The 24,419-nt window shown below is 37.7% G+C and overlaps 2 protein-coding genes across 9 annotated transcripts in view; both read left to right on the top strand.

Moving 5' to 3' along the window:
- Rtnl1 (Reticulon-like1) overlaps positions 1-8,910 on the top strand; it is a 140,312-nt gene extending 131,402 nt beyond the window's left edge. For all 8 annotated transcript variants that reach the window (XM_067767046.1, XM_067767045.1, XM_067767044.1 and 5 more), the window contains 3 exons: positions 5,595-5,803; positions 5,866-5,971; positions 7,496-8,910. In XM_067767046.1, coding sequence (XP_067623147.1) covers positions 5,595-5,803; positions 5,866-5,971; positions 7,496-7,559 — 379 coding nt within the window. In that variant the 3' untranslated portion in view covers positions 7,560-8,910. The remainder of the gene's footprint in view (positions 1-5,594; positions 5,804-5,865; positions 5,972-7,495) is intronic.
- Positions 8,911-21,409: 12,499 nt separating this feature from the next.
- The window catches only part of Glyp (glycogen phosphorylase), a 75,101-nt gene continuing 72,091 nt past the window's right edge, over positions 21,410-24,419 (top strand). The window contains exon 1 of the mRNA XM_067767043.1: positions 21,410-22,220. Within this exon, the coding sequence (XP_067623144.1) occupies positions 21,978-22,220 (243 nt within the window). The 5' untranslated portion in view covers positions 21,410-21,977. The remainder of the gene's footprint in view (positions 22,221-24,419) is intronic.

Here is a 24,419-nt window from a genome sequence, read left to right as displayed (position 1 = left end):
TACACTACATCGTTGATCCGTTTTACAACTTTGTATGGGCCTTCCCAGTTACACTGCAATTTCGGGGACAAACCTTTTTTTCGTTGTGGGTTGTATAGCAGCACCAAATCTCCTTCCTGAAACCCTTCCGAATTAATTGCTTTATCGTACCTCGCTTTCATCTTGTCACTCATAATCTTTGCTCGTTGCCTTACCAGATCGTGTATCTCTCTCAGCTCTTCTTCTAAGACATCTGTGGATTTCTTGACATTCCTCTCCGCATCGGCATCTATCCCATACTTCAAATCAGCTGGCAGTCGAAGGTCATTGCCAAAAATTACCTTTGCGGGAGTTTGGCCCGTTGTGTCATGTACTGCCGATCGGTAGGCCATCAAGAATAATGATATGTGTGTATCCCATTCCTTATGGTACTTGTCGACTACTTTCCTTAAATGCTCCTCCAATGTTCTATTGAAACGTTCCACCATACCATCGGACTGAGGATGCAATGCAGTTGTCCGTGTTTTTCGAATGCCCAACTTCTTGCACAGTTCTTGGAACACAGCTGATTCAAAATTCCTGCCTTGGTCAGAATGTAACTCCATTGGTACACCATACCTTGCAACCCATTCGTTTTTAACCACTTCTGCTACTGTTTCTGCTTCTTGGTTTGGGATTGGGTATACCTCTGGCCATTTACTGAAATAATCCATAACCACCAGTACGTATTTGTTTCCGCGGTTGCTAGTAGGAAATGGACCTGCGACATCCATGGCGATCCTTTCAAATGGTGCACCTGAAATATACTGCTTCATCTGGCCACGACTTCGGGTTTTGGGCCCTTTCGCTCTGTTGCATACCTCGCAATTGGCAATCCACTCGGTGACCGACTGACGGCAACCAACCCAATAGAATCTCTGCTTAATTTTCTCGAGTGTCTTCGTGATTCCAAGATGGCCTCCACTTGGACCATTGTGCAACTCGCTGAGCACGTCAGGAATCCTCTTTCTGGGAACAACTATAAGTTTCTTCTTGCACTGACCAACCTCACTCTCCCATACTCGATGCAAGCAACCGGATATCAATTCCAAACTGTTCCACTGTGCCCAATATGACTTCGCAATGGGACTCTCTGCTGACATATCCTCTCTGCTTGGTCTTTCGTTTCGTTCGAGCCCTTGCATAACATGTGACAGATCTGTATCTTCTAGCTGACACTTCCTTAGTTGTTCCTTGTCCCATTCATCCGTACACGTTATAGTCATTAGCCGGACATCTATAATGTCTTCTTTAGCCTCGGCCTTTGAACAGTGCTTGCATTCCAAACTACATGGCCTTCGTGACATTGCATCGGCATTTCCATGGGTACTACCTTTTCGATGCTCAATGGAAAAGTCATAGCTTTGAAGTCGCTCGATCCACCGTGCCAATTGTCCTTCCGGATTACGGAACTGCAGAAGCCATTTCAATGCTGCGTGATCTGTCCTGACATGGAATCGCTGGCCGTAGAGGTATTTGTGAAAATGTTTAATGCACTCTACCAATGCCAACAGCTCTCTCCGCGTAACACAGTAGTTCCTCTCTGGTTTTCCAATCGAACGGCTGTAATATGCAACTACCTTCTCCTGTCCATCGACCAGTTGTGATAAAACGCCTCCTATAGCATATCCACTTGCATCTGTATCTAGAATAAATGTTGCTCCTGGAATCGGGTATGCTAACATTGGGGCAGTGCACAAACGCTCCTTCAATGTTTGGAAAGCCACTTCTTGCTCCTTCTTCCATTCAAAAGCTTTGTTTTTTCTTGTAAGCTCATGGAGGCTATGGGCTACGCTGGAAAAATTTGGTACAAATCGGCGGTAATATGTGCACAGCCCAAGAAAACTTCTCAATTCATGTAGATTCTGTGGTCTTGGCCAATCCTGTACAGCCTCTATTTTTTCGTTCGCAGTGCAGATGCCCTCTGTCGTTACCTTGTGACCCAAATAATTGACTTCCTTTTTAAACAGCGCACACTTTTTGGGACTTAACTTCAGACCAGCGCCAGCTATTCTCTGGAAAACTTCCTCCAAGTTCTTAAGATGTTCATCAAAGTTCTTGCCCAATACGATGATGTCGTCCAGGTACACCAAGCATGTTTTCCAATGTAGTCCTTTCAGTACCTGGTCCATGAGTCTCTCAAAAGTAGCTGGTGCATTACAAAGTCCAAAAGGCATCACTGTAAATTGCCAAAGACCATCACCGACACTGAAGGCTGTTTTCTCTTTATCTTCCTCCTTCACCTCCACTTGCCAGTAGCCGCTTTTCAAGTCCAGCGTGGAAAACCATTTCGTACCAGATAGCGAGTCCAGAGTGTCGTCAATTCTTGGCAATGGGTAGCTATCCTTTTTCGTTACGTCATTCAACTTCCGGTAGGCCACGCAAAACCTCATTTTTCCATCCTTCTTTTTTACAAGTACTACCGGTGAGCTCCATGGACTAGCTGATGGTTCGATGACGCCGCTGTCGTTCATTTCTTGAATGATTTGACTCACAACTTCCCGCTTCGCCAGTGGAACACTACGTGGAGCTTGACGGATCGGTCTCGCATCTCCAGTGTCAATTTGATGTTTCACAACGTTGGTGCGGCCTGGTTTAGAATCATCCAAATATGTTCGCGTACTTTAGGAGCAGTTGTTTTGCCTTACTCTGATATGCTTCCTCTAGTCCCTGCATCCATGTCTTGATGTCATTTGAAAGATCAGTATTACTAGCTGAAACGTGTTCCTGGAGCTGTTCACAGTTAATAACCACTTCAGCCTCTTGGCATCTTCCCAAAATAGCTCCTTTAGTCAGTTTGAGTGGTGACTTGAACTCATTGAGTACTCTTACCGGAATACGTCCATCTTGTTTTGTCATAGCCAGGGTTTTTCCTACAAGTATGTTTAGTGCTGATTTGTTTGCTGCTTCGACAACCCACAATTTGTTTGTCCCACAATCTCCATCAACCTTTGCCCAGATGACTGCTTCGGATTTTGGTGGTATTTGCTGACTCTCTTCCACCAGCACTCGTTTACTGCTGTAGCCTCTCTCGTAGCCGAAATTAAGTGGTACATCCATGTTTTTATATCGCATCGTCTTGCTTTGCATGTCGATCTTGATGCCCTGGTCGATTAAGAAGTCCACTCCAATTATGATTTCATCAACAATTTCTGCCACTATAAAATTGTGTACTACCATGACGTTCCCAATTGCGACTTCACATTCTACTTCTCCAATTACCTGGGTGTCCTCTCCCGTGGCTGTACGTAATCTTGCTCCAAGCAATGGTCTTATCTTTTTGTTGACTAAATCCGCTCGAATGATGGAATGAGATGCACCCGTATCTACAGTCAATAACCGTTCCTTTCCGTCCACATGTCCTCCAACAGTAAGGTTGCTCGATCTTCTTCCAATCTGCGAGATAGAGATTATGGGGCATTCAATTGCGGGAGCCAGCTGTCGCCCCTTGCGGCTGACTCGATTTAGTTTAACGATTGAGTGGTCTTGGATATTTGCTCATCACCTTCTGCTCTGCGTTTACGACCACCCACATTGTTGGAGCTATTGGGACCGCTGCTGCAATGTCGTGCAATATGACCTGGGTTGCCGCACTTGAAACATTTAATAACTCCGGCATTTTTCTGTTGTGATCCCTTCAGTGCTTCCAAAATAGTGTCTACCCAATCTGGTCTTTCCACTTCTACACGATGAGCTTTGTATGCTGGTTTACTCAATAGTGAGGCCGTTTCCTGAGTCAATGCATGTGATACCGTTTCAGAAAATGTCAGCTTTGGGTTTGCGTATGTAGCTCGCTTCGTTTCCACGTCCCGTATGCCATTTATGAAACTCTGGATTTTTACCCTTTCAGTGTATTCCACGGGTGCGTCCGCATTTGCAAGATGAGCCAATCTTTCAATATCTGAAGCAAACTCCTGCAATGTCTCATTTGCTTTTTGGTAGCGGTTTTGCAACTCAATTTGGAATATCTGTTTCCTATGCTCGCTTCCATAACGTCGTTCTACAGCAGCCATCAATGCTTCATAATTGTTCCGCTCTCCTTTGGGAATCGTCTGTAGAATTTCCGCTGCTGGCCCCTTCAATGCCACGAATAGTGCAGCAACTTTATCTTCCGCATTCCAGTTGTTCACTGCTGCGGTCTTCTCAAACTGTAGCTTGAAGACCTGGAAAGGAACAGAACCGTCAAAGGATGGTGTTTTTACCTTTGGATTACTCGCTGAAACTGCTGGGCGATTCATTTGCAACTCCTGTATACGACCTCTCAAAGCTTCTATCTCGGCATCAATTTTGTCCTCGAGCTGCACAATTTTTGTATCCTGTGCTTCCAGCTTTGATGTTACCCTTATCTCCTGTGCCTCCAGCTGCGAGGATATGCGGGCCTCCTGTGCTTTCAACTGCTCAGCGAACTGCGATGTCATATATGTCTTTTGCTCTTCCAGTTGAGTTTCCATCTTGGATGTTATGCGTGTCTCCTGCGATTCTAGTTGTGATGCCATATATGTCTTCTGTTCTGCCAGTTGAGATGACACTGTCGATGTTTGAGCAGATATTGCAGCTAAAATCATGGTCAAGTCTGTACTGGTAACCGTCTGCGATGTTTCGTTCTTCTCTTCAATTTTTGTTGTCTCCTCGCCATCAAGATGAAAGACATGCTCTTTCACATCAATTCCTTCTGCTTCCATTGCTTCTCGTAGCCGTGCCTGAAGTTCGAGTTTAACGCCGCTTGTATTCAATCCACGGCTCTCCAACTCCTTCTTCAGTTGCGGGATCTTCAATTCACATAACTTTGCCATGTCCTTGTTGTCCTCTAGAATTTATTCAACAATTCCTCTTCTGACACCAATTGTAACGAATTTACTTGCAAATCCTCTTATTTGCCCTTTTTGCTAGGATCGTATCGCTAAACTGTTGAATAAATAATTCCAATATTGAATAACGGAAAAATGGCCTTTATTAAAATACTTCACAATAACACTCAAACTGTGCAACGAATAGCTTAAAAACCAAACTGATATCTTAAAGGAAACTGACTTTCAAAATAATAGTGCTATTGCTCGCTAGATATCGTCTTACTCGTAACTGCTTGACAATTCAAATCAAACTGAATTACTTCTTACTCGCCTGCATTGCTTTTATAGTTTACGCTGCATACTTCTAGGCTCTTCGATTTCCAGAAGTTACTAGTTGTTTCGGCTACAAAATCGCCAGCCACAACTACGTGCACAAATTATTGCTCTCTCTTGTGACAACTCAGATAAGGTATATGCATGTGTTTGTAGTTTACAGTCTCCCGCACACACATAAGCGTATAAGTAAATTCATCGGTGTGTGACATCTCATCTCTCGCTGCCTTGTATGTAAATGTTGCTCGTCGGAATGTGTACATATGTGTAGACGCAATTATTGATTCGTTTATGTAGATACATAATGATTGAATTATTGATGTGCATTCACGTCACTGCTTAGATCGGCTTAGAGCTGGCAGCACTCCTTAGTTTTGCTAATATTCGTAACAGTATTAACTAAAAATTTTTATTGAATTTTATTATTAAACAAAAAAATCGTACTATTTTCAGAGAATACCTCGATATCGATATGACACTATCACAAGAGAAGGTACAAAATATTGCTGGCGTTGCTGTAGCACATATGAATGGATTCGTAGCTGAGCTACGACGCTTGTTCCTCGTGGAAGATTTGGTTGACTCAATTAAATTTGGTGTCATACTGTGGGTATTAACTTACATTGGCGGTTGGTTCAACGGCATGACTCTGGTTATTTTGGGTGAGCATAGAATAAAAATAAAAATATAGCTTACTAACTTCTTATTATTTTACCAATCACAGCCTTTGTATCACTATTCACTTTGCCGAAAGTGTACGAAAACAACAAACAATCAATTGACACATATTTGGATTTGGTACGAAGCAAATTGACAGACATTTCTGAAAAGTAAGTTAAAAATAAGCTAAGCTTTAAACAATAAAGCTCTTGATAACTTTTTAAGTGAAACTTCTATGCGTTCGCATGCCTTCGGTGAGTGCCGGGTGGGGTCACATTCGGGCAACAATATTATTCATACGAGCCTGACCCGTGCGAATCTTGCGCAACCAATATAAAAGTCTCTTATCAAATATCAACAGAAATCAGCTGTTCTATTGACTTACAGCGTGCGCTGCCATCTAGCGTACAATAGGAACTGCCGTTAATCAATTAAAACCGTATAGCTTTCGCTGTCATCTAGCGTACAATAGCAACTGCCGGTAATGCAGTGCAAATATTCACAATAGTGCCATAGTACAAATATATTTCTTTGTGTGCTCACAATCGTTTATTTTTAACAAATTATTTAAAAAAAATATAGCTAAACAAAAGCCCTACGACTAAAATTGCCCAAAGCTCGCTAATAGCCCGAATCTCCATCTTTACAACCAAAACTTTATAGATTTGCATTCCAAATAAGAGCGAAAAAGTGACCCGTATATAAAAACAGCAATTAGAAATAATATATATGATTTTTTCTTCAAAACACCCACTTGATTTTCTATATGACCTTACTGTGTCGTTTTGTCTGCAGTCCTAGACGTTGACAAAGAAAATTATGGATTAACTCCTGCGTATTCTGACAGCTGTTGCAGACTGATCTTGTCGGTACACGCCATATTAAAACCATTGGTGCGATCGCACAATGATCTCTACCAGCAGATTTGCTTATTTTGGTGGTCAATAGACGCCAGAGTGCCTCAATGCGGCCCGGCTGTCAACAAAGATCAATGATCTCTAAACTATACTGTCAGACTATTCCAGCTGCTCTCTGTTTTACCATTATAGTGGTATATTTTTCCCAATCCCGCTTCTTTGCAGGGATTGCGTACACTCTAACGCACCTTTAGATGTTCTGCTAAGTCTTAATTGCTGCTTGACTGTCAATGTAACAATTTACGCTGCTGCAGTTTAAGCTATTTTTCTCTAGTATTTGTACTGCTTAAGACATAGCTACAACTACCGCCTGAAAAACACTACAGTGATTTGGCAGCTTGTAGAAGTTGTTTATTTCCGGATCAGTGCAGTAAACCGCAGACCCTACTTCCATTAATTTGGAACCATCGATATATACGTGTATCGCTTTGTCTGCCATTCGAGCGGTTATGCGCCAACCTTCCACCTCTATAGAGGCTCCAAGAAACCCATCGAAGCGCAGGAAGGAAACTGGGTACCTAGAACGAGTTCTGTATTAATCACACAATATCATGGAAACGCTTCCGAAATGTACTGTGGTATACTTAATTTGCCTACTCCTTACGTTTCATGCTTATTTGCACATTCCATAGTCCAATTAGTTTCAGTGCTAGGTTAAAAATTCCTTAAGCATACAAATATTTGCTAACTGAGTAAGAAGTTTCACTTCTGTTGATTGAGCAATTCAAATAAACTTTATTTATTCATTTTTACAACCTCTTTCCTTTAATTTTGCAGAATTAAGGCTGCCATTCCAATTGGCAAGAAACCAATCGCTGCAGAAACAGACAAAGACAAATAGAGCACTTACACCTAATAGATATGCTAAATCTCTTAGCAACAACAATTCAAATATTGTCATTTGCATTAAATAAAACTTAAGCAAAAATCAACACTTAAGAGGAAAGGCGCATAAACATACAACGAAAAAATGTATACAACACAAAAGCAAATGTGTGAGATTTCTTCTACAACAAATAAACAAAAAAGGAGATGTGTTAACGCCGTGGAAGTAGAGAAACAAAGAAAATACAAAATTAAAGGAAAATAAAAAGATACATTCAAACAATCTTATAACAACAATAACCATATAATTAAATTCAATCCAAAACATAACACATACACACACAAAATCATATATACTTAAAAATTAAAATATTAAAACAGAAATCATGATGAATGAAAGCAACAAAAAAAATTTAATTAAAATAAATTGTATGCTTAGTAGTAGAAAGGGCAAAGCAATGCGTGCGAGCGGGTGTGAAGCAGTGCTCTCTCACTCACTTTTACTACACTCTATTACATTGCTTTTAATAATGTGAAATTGGTAGTTTTTATTTAATTAAAAATTTTTTTTAATGTACTGAATTACATTGATTACAATGCGTGACAATTTGTTTTTATTTGCTAATGATTTATCTCTTTATTGTATATTTTATAATGACTTCAAAATGATTGTAACTAAATGCCTACAATACATATTAATACCTACTATATTCGAAAAAAAAACAACAACAAATTGTTATATTACATACATATATATTTGTCCTCAATAGTTTTGCACAATAGCGCTTTTATGTATATTATTGATTTTTTGATTATAAATATGTAAATGTATTTTAAAATGATATATTTTATATATATAAACTGTTAAATGCTTGATGAAAAGAAAATGAAGCAAATTTGCAAAAAAAAACTTTATAACACTATAAAAATGCCTATTTATTTAATTACCACATATATGGACTGTTTTTTTAATTTTATTTTATTTTTTCGTTCATATATTTAATCATATAAATTAACGCATTCGCGTCAACGCAAGCGAAATATTTGAAAAGTGAAAAGTAAAAGAAATATTTGAAAATACAAAAAAATATATATAAACGAAAATCTGCTTTGGTATGTGTATTACGAAATTTGTGTATGAACAGCGGACACCAATCCTTTTTTTCTATTTAAAAACTTTTGAACAAAATTTAAAGAGCCGTAGATAAAGGTAAAATATATACATACATACATACATACATATTGATAATTTAGCTAAATACAAAGTAAATAATTGATTAATAACAACAAAATTAATAAACCAACATTAAATAAAAATTCAAATAATTATCATGTAAAAATAATAAAAATATTTCGATTGTCCAATATTGCGTTTGTTTTTATTTTTTTACTGCAGATGACTTTGGATACGAAATGGTAAATATATTTGAAAAATATTATTAGTTATAATGGTAGATGCACATAATTTCTCAATTTTAGTGTGAAGCAAAAAAGGGAATTGGCTATTCTTCCGGAAAAATTTTGTTTATCATCCAAAATGAAGTAAAATGATGCAAACATAATAAAACACGGAAGAAAAATTTCAAAAGCAGAAATCACGATGAATGAAATTTCGAAAATTGTTCTACTATATTTTCCAGACTAATAGAGAGAGCAAAAAAAAATGGACTTTGAAGCCCACTTGTAGAGCGGGAAGTGATTTTTTATGTCAGGTTAACTCTGAGTTAAAAACTTGCCTTTCTGCAATGTTAAACTTTTTGAAAAAAAAAAAAAAAAAAATTATGAAAAAACAAATTCGACAAGTATTTGAAACAGAGTTATGAGTCACTGTAGAATAACCAGGTGCAGTAAGACGTCAATTGTCGTGCTCTAAATTTTTCTTTGTTATGTCATTCAGATATCTGAAAAATTTTCAACAATGTTGTGGCCTAAAAAGTATTGTATTTTTTATTTATTAGGAGTAAAAATGGAAAGACTGGGACCTGTAGTCATTATCGTGCAGTAATCGGCGTAGGAAACAAAGGTAACTTCTCCCGGTAGTCAAGGGGGCTTAGATATATAATGAAACAAAAGGAGGGGGGGGGGGGGGGGAGGACAGCGGAGAAAGACGATGAGGTGAAAGACACTTTTTATGAACAATTAGAACGCACATACGAGCGCTGCCCCCGTCATGATATAAAAGTCGTGCTTGGCGACTTTAACGCCAGGGTGGGCAAAGAAGGTGTTTTTGGCCCTACAGTCGGAAAGTTCAGCCTACACAATGAAACTTCTCCTAACGGACTGAGGCTGATTAGCTTTGCCGGTGCTTGAAACATGGTCATATTAAGCACGAGGTACATGTACAAAAAGATACATCAAGCTACATGGCTGCCTCCTGATCGAAATACTCGCAATCAGATCGATCACGTTGTGATAGACGGACGGCATGCCTCCAGTGTTTTAGATGTGCGAACGATCCGAGGACCTAACATCGATTCGGACCATTATCTCGTTGCAGCCAAAATACGCACCCGCCTCAACGCGGCTAAAAACAAGGAACAAAAAACACAAGGAAAGCTAGACGTCGAAAAGCTTCAATCACAACAGACTGCCAATGATTTCGCAACTCGACTCTCACACCTGCTCTCTGAGGGCACAACTCATCCTGAAGGAATACAGGAGCAGTGGGAGCATATCTCCAAAGCACTTCATACTGCCGCCGAGGAAAAAAATTGGTTACCGGCGGCCACGAAAAAACAACTGGTATGATGAAGAATGCCGCGTTGCAACCGAAAGAAAAGACGCTGCCTACAGGGCTACGTTAAAAGCGAGCGCGACAAGAGGAGTGTGTGAACGCTATCGTGAGTTGAAAAGGGAAGCGAGACGCCTTTTCAGGAAGAAAAAAGCAGAAGCAGAAAGGCGTGAGTGCGAGGAGCTTGAGCTGCTAGCCACCAGGAATAACGCCCGAAAATTCTACCAAAAAATACGGCGACAGACGGAAGGTTTTAAGACCGGGGCAAACTGTAGGAATGAAAACGGCGACCTTGTAACTGATGTCCAGAGAGTGCTTAGATTATGGAGGGAACACTTCTCTGCTCTCCTAAATGGAGGCAGCAATTCACCGCACAGAGATGAAGAACCCGATCCCGCAATCGATGATGATGGAATATATGTCCCCCCGCCCGATTATGACGAAGTTAGAATAGCAATAACCAGATTGAAAAACAACAAGGCCGTGGGCGCTGATGGATTGCCTGCGGAGCTATTCAAGTTCGGCGGCGAGGAGTTGGTAAGGCGCATGCAGCAGCTTCTTAGCAAAATATGGGCGGACGAAAGCATGCCCGACGGTTGGAATCTAAGTGTTCTTTGCCCAGTCCACAAGAAGGGGGATACTGCAAAATGCACCAACTATCGTGGAATCAGCCTTCTTAATATCGCATATAAGGTCCTTTCAAGTGTATTGTGCGAAAGATTGAAGCCCACCGTGAACCGGCTGATTGGACCTTATCAGTGCGGCTTCACACCTGGTAAATCTACCATCGACCAGATTTTCACAATGCGCCAAATCTTGGAAAAAACCCGTGAAAAGAGAATCGACACACATCACCTCTTCGTCGACTTTAAAGCCGCCTTCGACAGCACGAAAAGGAGCTGTCTATATGCCGCTATGTCTGAATTTGGTTTCCCCGCAAAACTTATACGGCTGTGCAAAATGACGCTGAGCAACACCATCAGCTCAGTCAGAATTGGGAAGGACCTCTCCGAGCCGTTCGAAACTAAACGAGGTTTCAGACAGGGTGACCCCCTATCGTGCGATTTCTTTAATTTGATGCTGGAGAAAATTATACTAGCTGCAGAACTTAACCGCACTGGACCAATATACTATAAAAGCGTGCAATTACTGGCATATGCTGATGACATTGATATCATCGGCCTAAACACCCGCGCTGTTAGTTCTGCTTACTCCAAGCTGGAAAAAGAAGCGGTAAAGATGGGTTTGATGATGAATGAGGACAAAACGAAGTACCTGCTGTCATCGAGCAAAGAGTCAGCGCATTCGCGCCTTGGCAACCACGCTACTGTTGGCAGCCATAATTTCGAAATAGTAAAAGACTTCGTTTATTTGGGAACCAGCATCAACACTAGCAACAACATCAGCACTGAAATCCAGCGAAGAATCAATCTTGCCAATAAATGCTACTTTGAACTAGGTAGGCAATTGAAAAGTAAAGTGCTCTCTCGGCGAACGAAAATCATACTCTACAAGTCACTTATCGTACCCGTCCTGCTATATGGGGCAGAAGCATGGACCATGACAACAGCAGATGAAGCGGCTTTGGGAGTGTTCGAGAGAAAATTTCTTCGCAAGATTTATGGACATCTACGCGTTGGCGATGGCGAGTACCGAAGAAGAGTTAATGATGAGCTGTACGAGCTATACGCAGACATCAACATAGTCCAGCGAATTAAGACGCAGCGGCTGCGCTGGCTAGGCCATGTTATGCGAATGAAAGATGATGCTCCGGCCAAGAAAGTGTTTCTATCGGAACCCGCCTATGGAAGCAGAGGTAGAGGGCGGCCCCCACTCCATTGGAAGGTCCAGGTGGAAAACGATTTAAGCTCCCTTGGTGTGACCAATTGGCTCCGGTTGGCGGAGCGACTGGCGCGCCTTGTTGGACGGCCATAACCGTTTGGACGGTTAAGCGCCAATTAAGTAAGTAAGTAATACATCATCCACGTATCTCGGCTACCAATCCTATAACGCCTTGTTTCAAACTTTTTTTGAAGATCATTTTTCAGCCCAGGCCCGAGATAGGTCGTCCTTAAAAAAATTCTGAGGTAGGGCATTCTTCAGCCAAATTATAAATAAAACTGTGCTTTTTCAAACCGGCAGCCAAGATGATATATTCAGTCGTAGATTTTTCGTAAATTGATGCAATGCAAATAAAATGATTTTCATCAGAGTTGCTTGTTTTTCCAACCTTATGATTATGATTTCAAAATTTTTTTTTGGAAATTATTTTTTAATTAGTTATTATTTTAATTATTCATTGCAAGAAAAGAGTTGTGTTATAAATATTAGCAAAAAAATTAATTTTTACTTACTAATCAACTTCTTTCAATCATTAATAAAAATGCTTCAATCATGTATGTATGCTTGTGTGTCCTGCAAATATCGTATGTATGTATGTATATGTTTGTGATGCGCGGGTTTTAATTCCATCATTCACAATAGACGCTTAACACATTAAAAATTAAGCATTTACTAATTTAAAAAAAATATATTTTGAATAGCATTTTTCTTTGAAATTATTGCGAATTAACAAGAACAACATTTTAGTGCATAAATATGCATGGAGATCATTAGATGTAAAAAAGGGCACATTTGGTATGATAATTTACCTCATAAGGTTTTCGAAAGGAGAAAATAAAATTGTGCGGCACCCTGTAAGGAATCGGATTTTGATGTCTTTAAAGGTTGCACAATTTCTTTATTTTTAAAATCTTCATGGGGTCAATCTTAACACCCGCGTAGAATGTTTACAACTATTTTTTTGATGTATGTATATTGGAACGATTTGCCGTTATCCCTTTTCAAATTTGGTTTGGAGACAAAGCAGGTTCGCCGTTGTGCCATCTTCAGTGTCGTTTTTCGTTCGAAACGGAAATTGCGGAAAATCGTTCCAGTAAAGAACATTTATCTATCCTGTCGGGAAATCAACAATACAAATTGAACTATTTTTTTAGTACACATTTTAAAAAAAACTTTATTAGTATATGGGGTATTCCATCCCATTTCGATCAATTTTGAACCCGGCCTCTATAGAATTGGCTGAAGGTTTTTCTTCTTTTTCTAACTTACGAAAGACGTTTTCAGAATTTTTTCAAATTTTTTCATCCAACGCAAAAAAAGTTATGAATTTAAAAAAAAAACACAGTTTATGTTTTCAAAATGCTATAACTTTTTCAAAAATTTACCGTTTGGGATATTTTTAATGTTTTTTTAATTTGTTTTTAAATGTACTTTTCAGAAAAAATACAAAAAAATTGTTGTAAGTTTTTTTTTTTTGTAACTTTTCAGTTTTTCGAGATTTTTCGAATTTCGCCATTTTCTTTTTTTTATCATAAAAAACTAATCAATTCTGCAATCATCCCCACTAATCCCGGAGTGGGCCGATATTTTTTTTTTTATTTAATTGAAAAACAACTTTAAAAACTTTTTTGTATTTTTTCCGAAAAGTACATTTAAAAACAAATTTAAAAAAAAAGATCCCAAACGGTAAATTTTTGAAAAAGTTATAGCATTTTGAAAACAAAAACGGTCCAACTCAAAATAAGTTATGAATTTAAAAAAAAAACGTTGTTTTTTTTCAAAATGCTATAACTTTTTCAAAAATTGACCGTTTGGGATCTTTTTTTTTTTTAAATTTGTTTTTAAATGTACTTTTCGGAAAAAATACAAAAAATTTTTAAAGTTTTTTTTTTCAATTAAATAAAAAACAAGTAAGGAAGGCTAAGTTCGGGTGTAACCGAACATTACATACTCAGTTGAGAGCTATGGAGACAAAATAAGGAAAATCACCATGTAGGAAAATGAACCTAGGGTAACCCTGGAATGTGGTTGTATGACATGTGTATCAAATGGAAGGTATTACTGAGCATTTTAAGAGGGAGTTGGCATTAGGTCTATAGGTGGACGCCTTTTCGAGATATCGCCATTAGGGTGGGCCAGGGGTGACTCTAGAATGTTTGTACGATATGGGTATCAAACGAAAGGTGTTACTGAGCATTTTAAGAGGGAGTGGACATTAGGTCTATAGGTGCACGCCTTTTCGAGATATCGCCATTAGGGTGGGCCAGGGGTGACTCTAGAATGTGTTTGCACGATATGGATATCAAATTAAAGGTATTAATGAGGGTTTTAAAAGCGAGTGGCTCTTAGATGTATACGTGAAGGCGTTCTCGCGATATCGACCAAAATGTGGACCAGGTGATCCAGAAAATCATCTGTCGGATACTGCTAATTTATTTATATATGCAATACCACTAACAGTATTCCTGCCAAGATCCCAAGGGCTGTTGATTTCGCCTTGTAGAACTTTTTCATTTTCTTCTACTTAATATGGTAGGTTTCACACCCATTTTACAAAGTTTTTTCCAAAGTTATATTTTGCGTCAATAAACCAATCCAGTTACCATGTTTCATCCCTTTTTTCGTATTTGGTATAGAATTATGGTATTTTTTTCATTTTTCGTAATTTTCGATATCGATAAAGTGGGCGTGGTTATGGTCGGATTTCGGCCATTTTTTATACCAAGCTAAAGTGAGTTCAGATAAGTACTTCGGCTAAGTTTAGTAAAGATATATCGGTTTTTGCTCAAGTTATTGTGTTAACGGCCGAGCGGAAGGACAGACGGTGGACTGTGTATAAAAACTGGGCGTGGCTTCCACCGATTTCGCCCATTTTCACAGAGAACAGTTACCGTCATATCTATCCCCTACCAAATTTGAGAAGGATTGGTAAATTTTTGTTCGACTTATGGAATTTTTTTTTTATAGACAAACTAAATGAAAATGGGCGGAGCCACGCCCATTTTGAAATATTCTTTTATTTTTGTATTTTGTTGCATCATATCATTACTGGAGTTGAATTTTGACTTAATTTACTTATATACAGTAAAGATATTAAATTTTTTGTTAAAATTTGAATTAAAAAAATTTTTTTCTAAAAATTGGGCGTGTTCTTCATCCAATTTTGCTAATTTTTATTTAGCACATATATAGTAATAGTAGTAACGTTCCTGCCAAATTTCATCATGATATCTTCAACGACTGCCAAATTACAGCTTGCAAAACTTTTAAATTACCTTCTTGTAAAAGTGGGCGGTGCCACGCCCATTGTCCAAACTCTTACTAATTTTCTATTCTGCGTCATAACGTCAACCCATCTACCAAGTTTCATCGCTTTAACCGCCTTTGGCAATGAATTATCGCATTTTTTCGGTTTTTCGAAATTTTCGATATCGAAAAAGTGGGCGTGGTTATAGTCCGATATCGTTCATTTTAAATAGCGATCTGAGATGAGTGCCCAGGAATCTACATACCAAATTTCATCAAGATACCTCAAAATTTACTCAAGTTATCGTGTTAACGGACAGACGGACGGACGGACATGGCTCAATCAAATTTTTTTTCGATACTGATGATTTTGATATATGGAAGTCTATATCTATCTCGATTCCTTTATACCTGTACAACCAACCGTTATCCAATCAAAGTTAATATACTCTGTGAGCTCTGCTCAACTGAGTATAAAAAAAAATATCTTCCCACTCCGGGATTATTTGGGATGATTGCAGAATTGATTGAAGTTTTTTATGAGAAAAAAAAATGGCGAAATTCGAAAAACCTCGAAAAACTGAAAAATTACAAAAAAAAAAACTAAACATTTTTTTGTATTTTTTCCGAAAAGTACATTTAAACCAAATTAAAAAAAAAAAGATCCCAAACGGTCAATTTTTGAAAAAGTTATATGAGTTGGATGAAAAAGTTTGAAAAAATTCTGAAAAACGTCTTTCGTAAGCTAGAAAAAGAAGAAAAACTTTCAGCCAATTCTAAAGGGGTCGGGTTCAAAATTGGTCGAACTGGGATGGAATACCCCATATATATATATATGTATGTATTTCGTCTTTTTATTAAAATGAGTGTGTAGGCATCATATATTACATAGATGTACCTATTGCGATGCAAATTCCCTCTTCATATGCAAATTATTTAAAATAATCAATAACACAATTACCTGCAACTTGGAAAGCTGATGTTACTTAATTTGTAAATAGTGGTGAGAAGAATCTCATCACTTTTTTAACTTGCACTTACTACATGCATACTTACTTACATCTGCGAGTAAAAAAATAGCAAAAAAGATTTGCAAATTTTACCAGTTATGTTCTTCTTTTTCCTTTAGTTGAGAAAACCTGATCAGTTGTATAACGAAGGGAACAGCTGCGAACAATTATATTCTTTTTCGCTGATTTAAGAAAAATCTTCCTTGAGTTTTGTAGCTGAAATTATTAAAATGATTCTCAAGAACCTTTTCGAGAAATTTCGAGAATAGAGAAATTAAAAAAAATTTGTTTTTAAATTTTCAGAATTTTTGTGAGTATGCACTTTGTAGCCCGACCAATTTTAGTCTAACAAAGTGCAAGTTATAGGTCTCTCAAAAATCGCATTGATTTTTGATAATTTTTTATTCGAACCCTGGAAGCTTGAGTGTTTTAGATGTTCTTTCACATAAAACATGAAGCTATGCACCTTTCGTATGGACGAAAATCTAAGACACTTCGAAAAAATGTTCATAAATCAATCCGAGTTTTGAGGGACCTATTACTTGTACTTTTTATTGCATTACACTTTCATTAGGATTAGATTGAAAAAATATGAGTGCGCACTATTTTTTTTGTTTTTATCACAACGAAGCTATCAGAGTCCATTCTTCACTCAAATTTTTTAGTTAAAAATTTGTCAGCTTCAATACCACTATAGGCAAGGGAGGCTGATATTTTTTGGATTAACACTCAACTGTGAGTGAAGGCTGGTACCCCCATCTTTGCTAAGACTAAAATTGATTAGCAACAAAACTGCATACTCAAAAAAATTCGGAAAACGAAATAAAAAATTCGAATTTTTTATAGAATTTTATTGAGTTTTCGTCTTGTTCGAAAACGGTTTTGAGATTGATTCATTTTGCCTTTTGTTGATTTTTCGACATGGTGGATATTTGATGTAAATTGGAACGGCTTTCCGTTATCGCTTACCAAATTTGGTTTGGAGACAAACTGGTTTCGGCGTGGCGTCATCTTCAGTGTCATTTTTCGAAATTGATTGGCATAGCTTCAGTTACAAAACTCATTGAAGTTTTTTTTTTTCTAAAATTATCGAAAATAATTTAATTGAAAGTAAAAATTGCCATTGATATTTTCGTGTTTACAACTGTATGTTACTAACTTCGAAAATATTCGAAAACCGGATTAAAAAATCTTCATGAAAATGAATATTTTCCCAATTGTTTTTTTTTTAGAATGTTAGGATTTTGTTTCGGAAACAGTTTTCTAACCCAATTCAATTCGTTCAGCGAAGTCCAAAAAATTGTCAAAAATCAGTGCAAATTTTGAAAGACCAAGTTTTTACTTCAAAATTAATTAGACTTCAAAACTGCAAGCTCAAAAATTCTAAATAAATAATTGGAAATTTTTGTGACTTGAAAACTACGCCAATATAAAATTTGGCTTGAAAGTTTTCAGAACTGTTGAATAAGGTTTTGTTTGAACTTTTTGTTTCATATCACCGTTTCACAGAGCTAGAATTGTCCCCCTGGTTCACTAAAAGCCCCGTCACATAAGCAGTTTTGCATAAAGATGCGTTTAACCCAATCTTTTGCATTATGATTAAATTGTACGTATTTTTATGGATAACGGTATATTGAGCGTCATGAAAAAGTTGCCAATTTGCAAACTTTTGTTGCAAGCAAAGCATAAGAACAAAAATTTGACATTTGCTTTGGCTAAGGGTGCTGGCACACTTTGCAAATTCAATTATTTTTCCCACTCTTTGGTAACTTTTCTAGCATTTTCCGCAATTAAAAACTGTAATATGACAAAAATACGGCACAAAATATGTTAGCAAGTATTTTTGTTGTATAAGGAGAATGTGCTTCGCGAAATTGTGTATGTGAATGGGCAAGACGAAATAAACTTCAATTGCCAAATCTGAAGTTCCTTCATATTTATAAATGCAACATCTTGGTTGATTGTGGCGATGCTACTGGAATGAATAACCTCGTGTTAAATGTATCTAGTATATTAAAATTCTCATTGTGCTGCGGCCTTAAGTTTTCGCTATACAATTGAAGTCTTATTTCCAAATTAAAGAAAATAAAAAAGAAGAAAATTAGTGATCATTTGTAAATGCTGCAATTTTTTTTACACGCAGGTGTCATACAAATATATTTATTGTGTTTGTATTAAATTGATTAAAAGAAATTATTATAGATTTTAGCGATTTGTTGCAATTAGCTTGTTTTGCATATATTCAAAAAAATTTTAAATAAAATTCGCACTTTAAAAATAAATTAACAAAATTCATCATGTTATAGAGAAGCCAATTACCCATAGATCAATATTTTCAGTGGCGGATCCAGTGGGCAAGACCTCCCCCCCCACTGAACACATTAACAAACTTTCCCTCGGCAACTGTCACGTGGATCTCTCAATCAGAATTGGTACCATTAAACCGTACGTGGCGGGCTGGAGAGACTTCTGCTGGCCACCTGTATTCTGCTCTTATACGGGTAAGCCTCGAGTTAGCTAAGCAAACTTTGGAGAGACACTTCCTCTTGTAGAAGCTCAGTTGGAAATGGATGGCAGGCAGTCTGGCTAAATTATTTGGATCATTTAGAGTTTGCGAATGTGGTACTAAGGGTCATTATTAATTGAGTACTGGAAAGCCCTTCTGCATGGAGGATGATATGCAATCATCGCGTCACTTTATGCTTTACTTTCTAGCTTTTGGCAGAATTAGATTGTTTACTCGGACCTCTGCAAGATCTGCTCAAGGTCGAGTTCGGCCACATTCGAAACTACATTGAGGCTACGCAACTATACAGTAGTACATCTTACGTCAACGTTATTTTATATGACATCACAACGGAACTTTTGTAGTCCAAGTAAGCTTTCCCAAAAACACTACTCTTACAACAATTTCTAGATAGGTCACTGGCAAAAATTTTTAACTCAGAGCTAATTTTAAAACTTGTTAAAATTTAATTAACCCCTCATGCCAAGCTAAGTTAAAAGGACAATTTGCCGTTCTGCGGTCTCAGGAAGCCTCATGACTGTTGTAAACGAGTACAAAGGCTTTTAAAGTTGTCAGAACGCTCTAAGTTCCCGATGGAGTGTAAAATATAACTGGTATCAAAAAGCGCAAGGTATAAGATAACCATCTTCACAGACTCAACTGACTTCATAGCTCATGAACAATGGCGATGGAGGTTGTGGCGGTATGTTGAAGTCCACGTAATTAGGGAAATCTTCTGATCGTTATTTATTCAGCGAATCAAAACCCAGCGAACGAGAACGATGTAGGTAACGGATCTGCGTTCCAACTACAATATCTTATAGCAGGTGGCAAGTAATCACGGAGGCTTTCTTCACTCTCTCTTCTACATGCAGTTTCCACGACTTACTATCTAGTACAGTTCTTAGATATTTTGCGCTACATTTTTTTTGTAGGGATACCCCTCAGAGCTAAGGCTAAATCCAATTAGGCACCTTATATTCACTATTAAGTAATACTAGATGGGGTTTTTCCGCGTGGGCGTTTAACTCAACTTCAGATGCCCAGGCATGTACACCCCGAAGCGCGTGATCCATCAGAGAGCTGATTGTTGGTAGACATCTACCGTTTATCACGACTAAAACCTTATCTACCTACAACGTGAGTTTGACTGGTCCTCTGTCGAACCGCCTAAGTGATTAGTTGAAAACTAGTGTCCACTGCATTGTTGATAGTATCCCACCCTATGGTGTTACTCTGTTTACAGATTTTTCGGCCTCGCGTTGACTCCATTGCGGCATGGCCAATTTTGTAGGACCGGATATACTCGAGTTGATACTGACCAAGATTGCTCATTGTGAGACAATAGAAGCCCCGGCAATATCCAGAAAAAAACCCAGGTCATATTTCTGGTCCTCCAGGGCTTTCTCTATCTTCATGGCCACCTCATGCAATGCAGTATCGACTGACTTTGCCACTGGCGTAAGCAAATTATGCTGAAGAGAATAATGTTGTTCATGTTTTGAGCAGAAAAGATGTCAAACTAATAGTCTTTCCTGTGCAGATAACAGGTTCTTCCAGCTTGATAAGGTTTTATGCGACTCTCAATGATTGTTTTAAGCCATTCTGCAATCGCTCCGCCTGCCATCTGCGACATAGCTGGGAATAACCCATTTGAAACCCGCGATGGAACTAATCACCCCGTTTATGGAGACGTTGTTACAGAACCCTTTTGCATCATATCCTAATGGAAACTGCGTGCTAAGTAGCGCCTCAAGGGACTCTTCACCATTCCCCGTCTTGCTCTTTTATCAGTCTTTCAACTGTATCTCTCTTAGATAGGACTTTCCTTAGCCTTTCCCTTTCGCTGGAGCATTCTAAATACGCACAGAAAGTTTTCCATGAAACCCGCTTCGACCTACTGATTTTACGTTTACATATCCTCTACAGATCTCTATATTGGTATCAGTACTCCTCACTTCCTCAGCAACTTTTTCCATTACACTTTTGAATGTTATTTATATATTTTTGGGATCTTTTAGAAAATGCTTCAACAAGACAGTACTGCTGCTTGGCAGCGCCACCTGTAGGAGAAGCAACTTACTATACAGGTGTTTTTGACAGCTAAAGCAAAATTGCCGTTAGATGGCAAGCTGTCAAGCTGACAGGCCATCTACATATTCATATGGTTGTAGATATGTATTCTTATCTAAATGAATATGGAGCCATCATAATGGCAACAAAAACAAATATGGAAGCAAATTGAAAGTACTTTCGCTTTTAATTCGGAGAACGCCCTCCTGATCATGGATAGGGGTACACCAACTGTTGGTTTGCACTCTTTGCAAGATAGAGGAAGAATAACAGCTGGAAATTTCTAAGAAACATATGAACACACCAACATATACATATATAGATATATATGTTTACAAAATGCTTTGCTGCTCGCTTATGCGGCAACTGTATACGCATGTATGACCTTCTGTCAAGGTGACCGATGAAATTTTTTGATTATTAAGGAGAGTCAATGAGAATGTGATATTAGTTTAACTCTGGTGCAAAGCGAGGGAGGAGTTATTTATTAATATTAAATTACAGTGTATTAAACGTTTAATGTTGGCGGGGTATGCCGATATTATACATATGTAAATAAATAATAGTCCGTTACATGCTGGTAAACTTTAATAAATGAGGTGAAAGAGAACAAACAAAGAGCGCAAATGAGAGTTTATAAACAAAAATTACAAAATTTAGTAGAACACTAAAGAAAACATAAAAATTCGCTTTATGGGTGCAAGCTAGTTGTCGGTAAAGAAATAACGTTGCGCTGAGAAGTACTCCAGAGCTCGTCGCAAACGGTTGTTGTTCGCTGTCATCTGTGATTGTGGTACAATAAAAGAAAAAAATACTGATTTTTTAATTTTTGCTGCCTTCCATCTCACGTGGTGCGGTACGGTGTGTGCTGCTGATGTAGGACCAGACAATTTTCTTTTTAACTAACTCAAGTGCGGTATTTGTTCTACATTAAAGATAAGAAGTAAAAAAAAGTTACGTATATTTTAAATTGAAAATTTTTTGCTTAAGAAGTGCACCAAAAAAAAAGAGGAAAATTGTGCAATCATGTCGAAGCCACCAACAGATGAGGAGCGCCGTAAGCAAATTAGTGTGCGCGGTATCGCCGAGGTCGGCAACGTCACATTGGTGAAGAAAAATTTCAATCGCCACCTTCATTATACTCTGGTAAAGGATCGTAATGTGGCAACTATGCGCGATTATTATTTTGCATTGGCCAACACTGTGCGCGATAATATGGTGGGCCGTTGGATACGCACCCAGCAGATGTACTACGAAACGGATCCTAAAGTAAGCGTTATTAATAAGATGAAGCGAAAATCTTAGCTTATATTCCATACACGACTCTCAACTAAGTATGTATATCCAATCCAAGGTACTCTTAAACATAGGGGCCCTTTCTACTGATCGTTCCCCGTTCTAACTCCGATTACATAGAGTAGTAACCGGAATCGGAATCAGGAATCAGCTTTTTGTCCATACTGTTCAATACCTACACCGATTTTTCTTGATATAAGAATATTTCAATTTTAATAATATTCACCCTTATCGCGAGTTTTATTTTCACCCGAAAATATTCACAGTTTTTGTTCACCCTATCGCAGAGGGTGGCGAAACGATTTTTCGTGTTCGAAAAAGATTTCACCTTATCGGCAACTCTTTGTTCGGGCGAAATGAACAGCGGGGAAACCCAAATTTGTTTACTTATATTTTACAGGCGAACGAGAGGAAAAGAAAATGTAAATAATTTTTTGGTTTGAAATTTGATACTCTTATAATTATATGTACTTTTATTATTAGAAATAAATCAATAAATAATGCACAATCGGAAGCTGAGGGGAAAAAAGTGAAATTCCTGTATTGCTAAGTATGTAAATTCTATTTTTTATGACAACGTATCAGTCGGCCAAGTTATCCATAGTGGACAAAGCAACGTTCCAAAATGTTGAGCACCTCACTGAAACAAGATTGGCCAAGACCCACTTCATGGTCCTTTCCAACGCCTTTTCCCTATGCGAAAAAACGGAGACATGTACTCAATTGGTGGAACTCCAAATTCTTGCTTCAATGGTGACAAGGAGTTGGTAAGAATATCTAGCAAATATTAGAATGCCGGCTTGTTTAGCCTGTCATATTGGCGAAAGCTAATTGAAAAAAAATTAACTTGTTATTCAAAAGTGCTGACAATAGTAATTCTTAGCTTACAGTGAATCATTCAGCTCCAAAGGTTTTGAACTTTCCCTTAATTGCCTCCGAATCGTTTTCACATTTATATTGTCCCCGCGCTCAATCAATACCAACCTAATTTCAATACTAAACATTATTTTATAAATTTTTTATTTCTATTTTTGTTGTATTTTAAGGAAATATATGCTTGGTTACAAAATTTACCCAATTGTAAGTAAATTATTTGTTCACTGCCAATTCACAATAGAGCATCAGCTGTTTCGAAGTGAACTTTTGTTCGCCCGAAATTGCCGATAGGCGGAAAAAGTTCACCCGAACAAAAGAAGTGAAGGCGAACACTTTTCCGCGTGAACTTCGCGATAAGGGTGATTTTTCAGTTTAAAATGGGAAAAACTCAATTTAAAATAAGCCTCTTCAACTTAACACGAGAACTTTTAATTTTTTTATTCATAAGAAGCTGGTCTGATCTAATTTATGTGGGGTACGAATAAAACTAAGTTTTTTCCACCTTGCAGCCCAACCTTGCGCTGAGATTTTCTTAGCATCTTCTGGAGCGAGACTGTGATTTTTATTTGAGAAAAAAGCTTTTGGTTTTGAAATGAGAACTCTCCGTTTTAAAATTTGATTGTTGACTTGAAAAAACGGAAACCTTCAACTCAAAATAGGTAAACACTTAATTAAGAATGATGTGCAATTTAAAATAAGAAAACTTCCTTTAAAAAAGGAAATATTTATTTGAATATCAGACTACACTTTTTAATTTTTAGTTCAGAAAGTTACAATTGAAGTTCAGAAAGTTACAATTGAAGGTCAGAAAATTACAAACGAAGCTCAGAAATTCCAATTGAAGTTCAGAAAATGACTACTGAAGTTCAGAAAATTACAGTTATTACAGCTGAAGTGTAGAATTTTTAACTGAACTTCAATTATAATTTTCTGAACTTCACTTGTAATTTTCTGAAGTTAAATTGGAAATTCTGAATTTCAGTTGTGGCTTTCTGAACTTCAATTGTAACTTTTTGAACTAAAACTCAAAAGTTTTTAGTCACTTTAAAATTAAAAAAAAGCAAATAAATACTTGGCGTGGTTTACCTCCAAGGGGAATACCAAGTTTGTCTTCAAATTTGCCTCGTCTTCCGTTTTAATTTTTCCTACAAATTGGCGGAACGGGACCTACATGTTTTATGCTGACTCCGAATGGCAGCTGCAAGACAGAAGCTTTTCGTGGCAGAAATACACCTAAAGTGTTTGCGAAACCACTACTGAGGGCCGACCGCGCTAAGAAATACTTTTTTTAATTGA

This window comes from Eurosta solidaginis, chromosome 2, assembly GCF_040869045.1.
Source record: "Eurosta solidaginis isolate ZX-2024a chromosome 2, ASM4086904v1, whole genome shotgun sequence".
In the NCBI taxonomy this organism is placed as follows: Eukaryota; Metazoa; Arthropoda; class Insecta; order Diptera; family Tephritidae; genus Eurosta; species Eurosta solidaginis.
The sequence above is the reverse complement of the archived record's forward strand: the minus strand, read 5'-3'. Positions and strand labels throughout refer to the sequence as shown.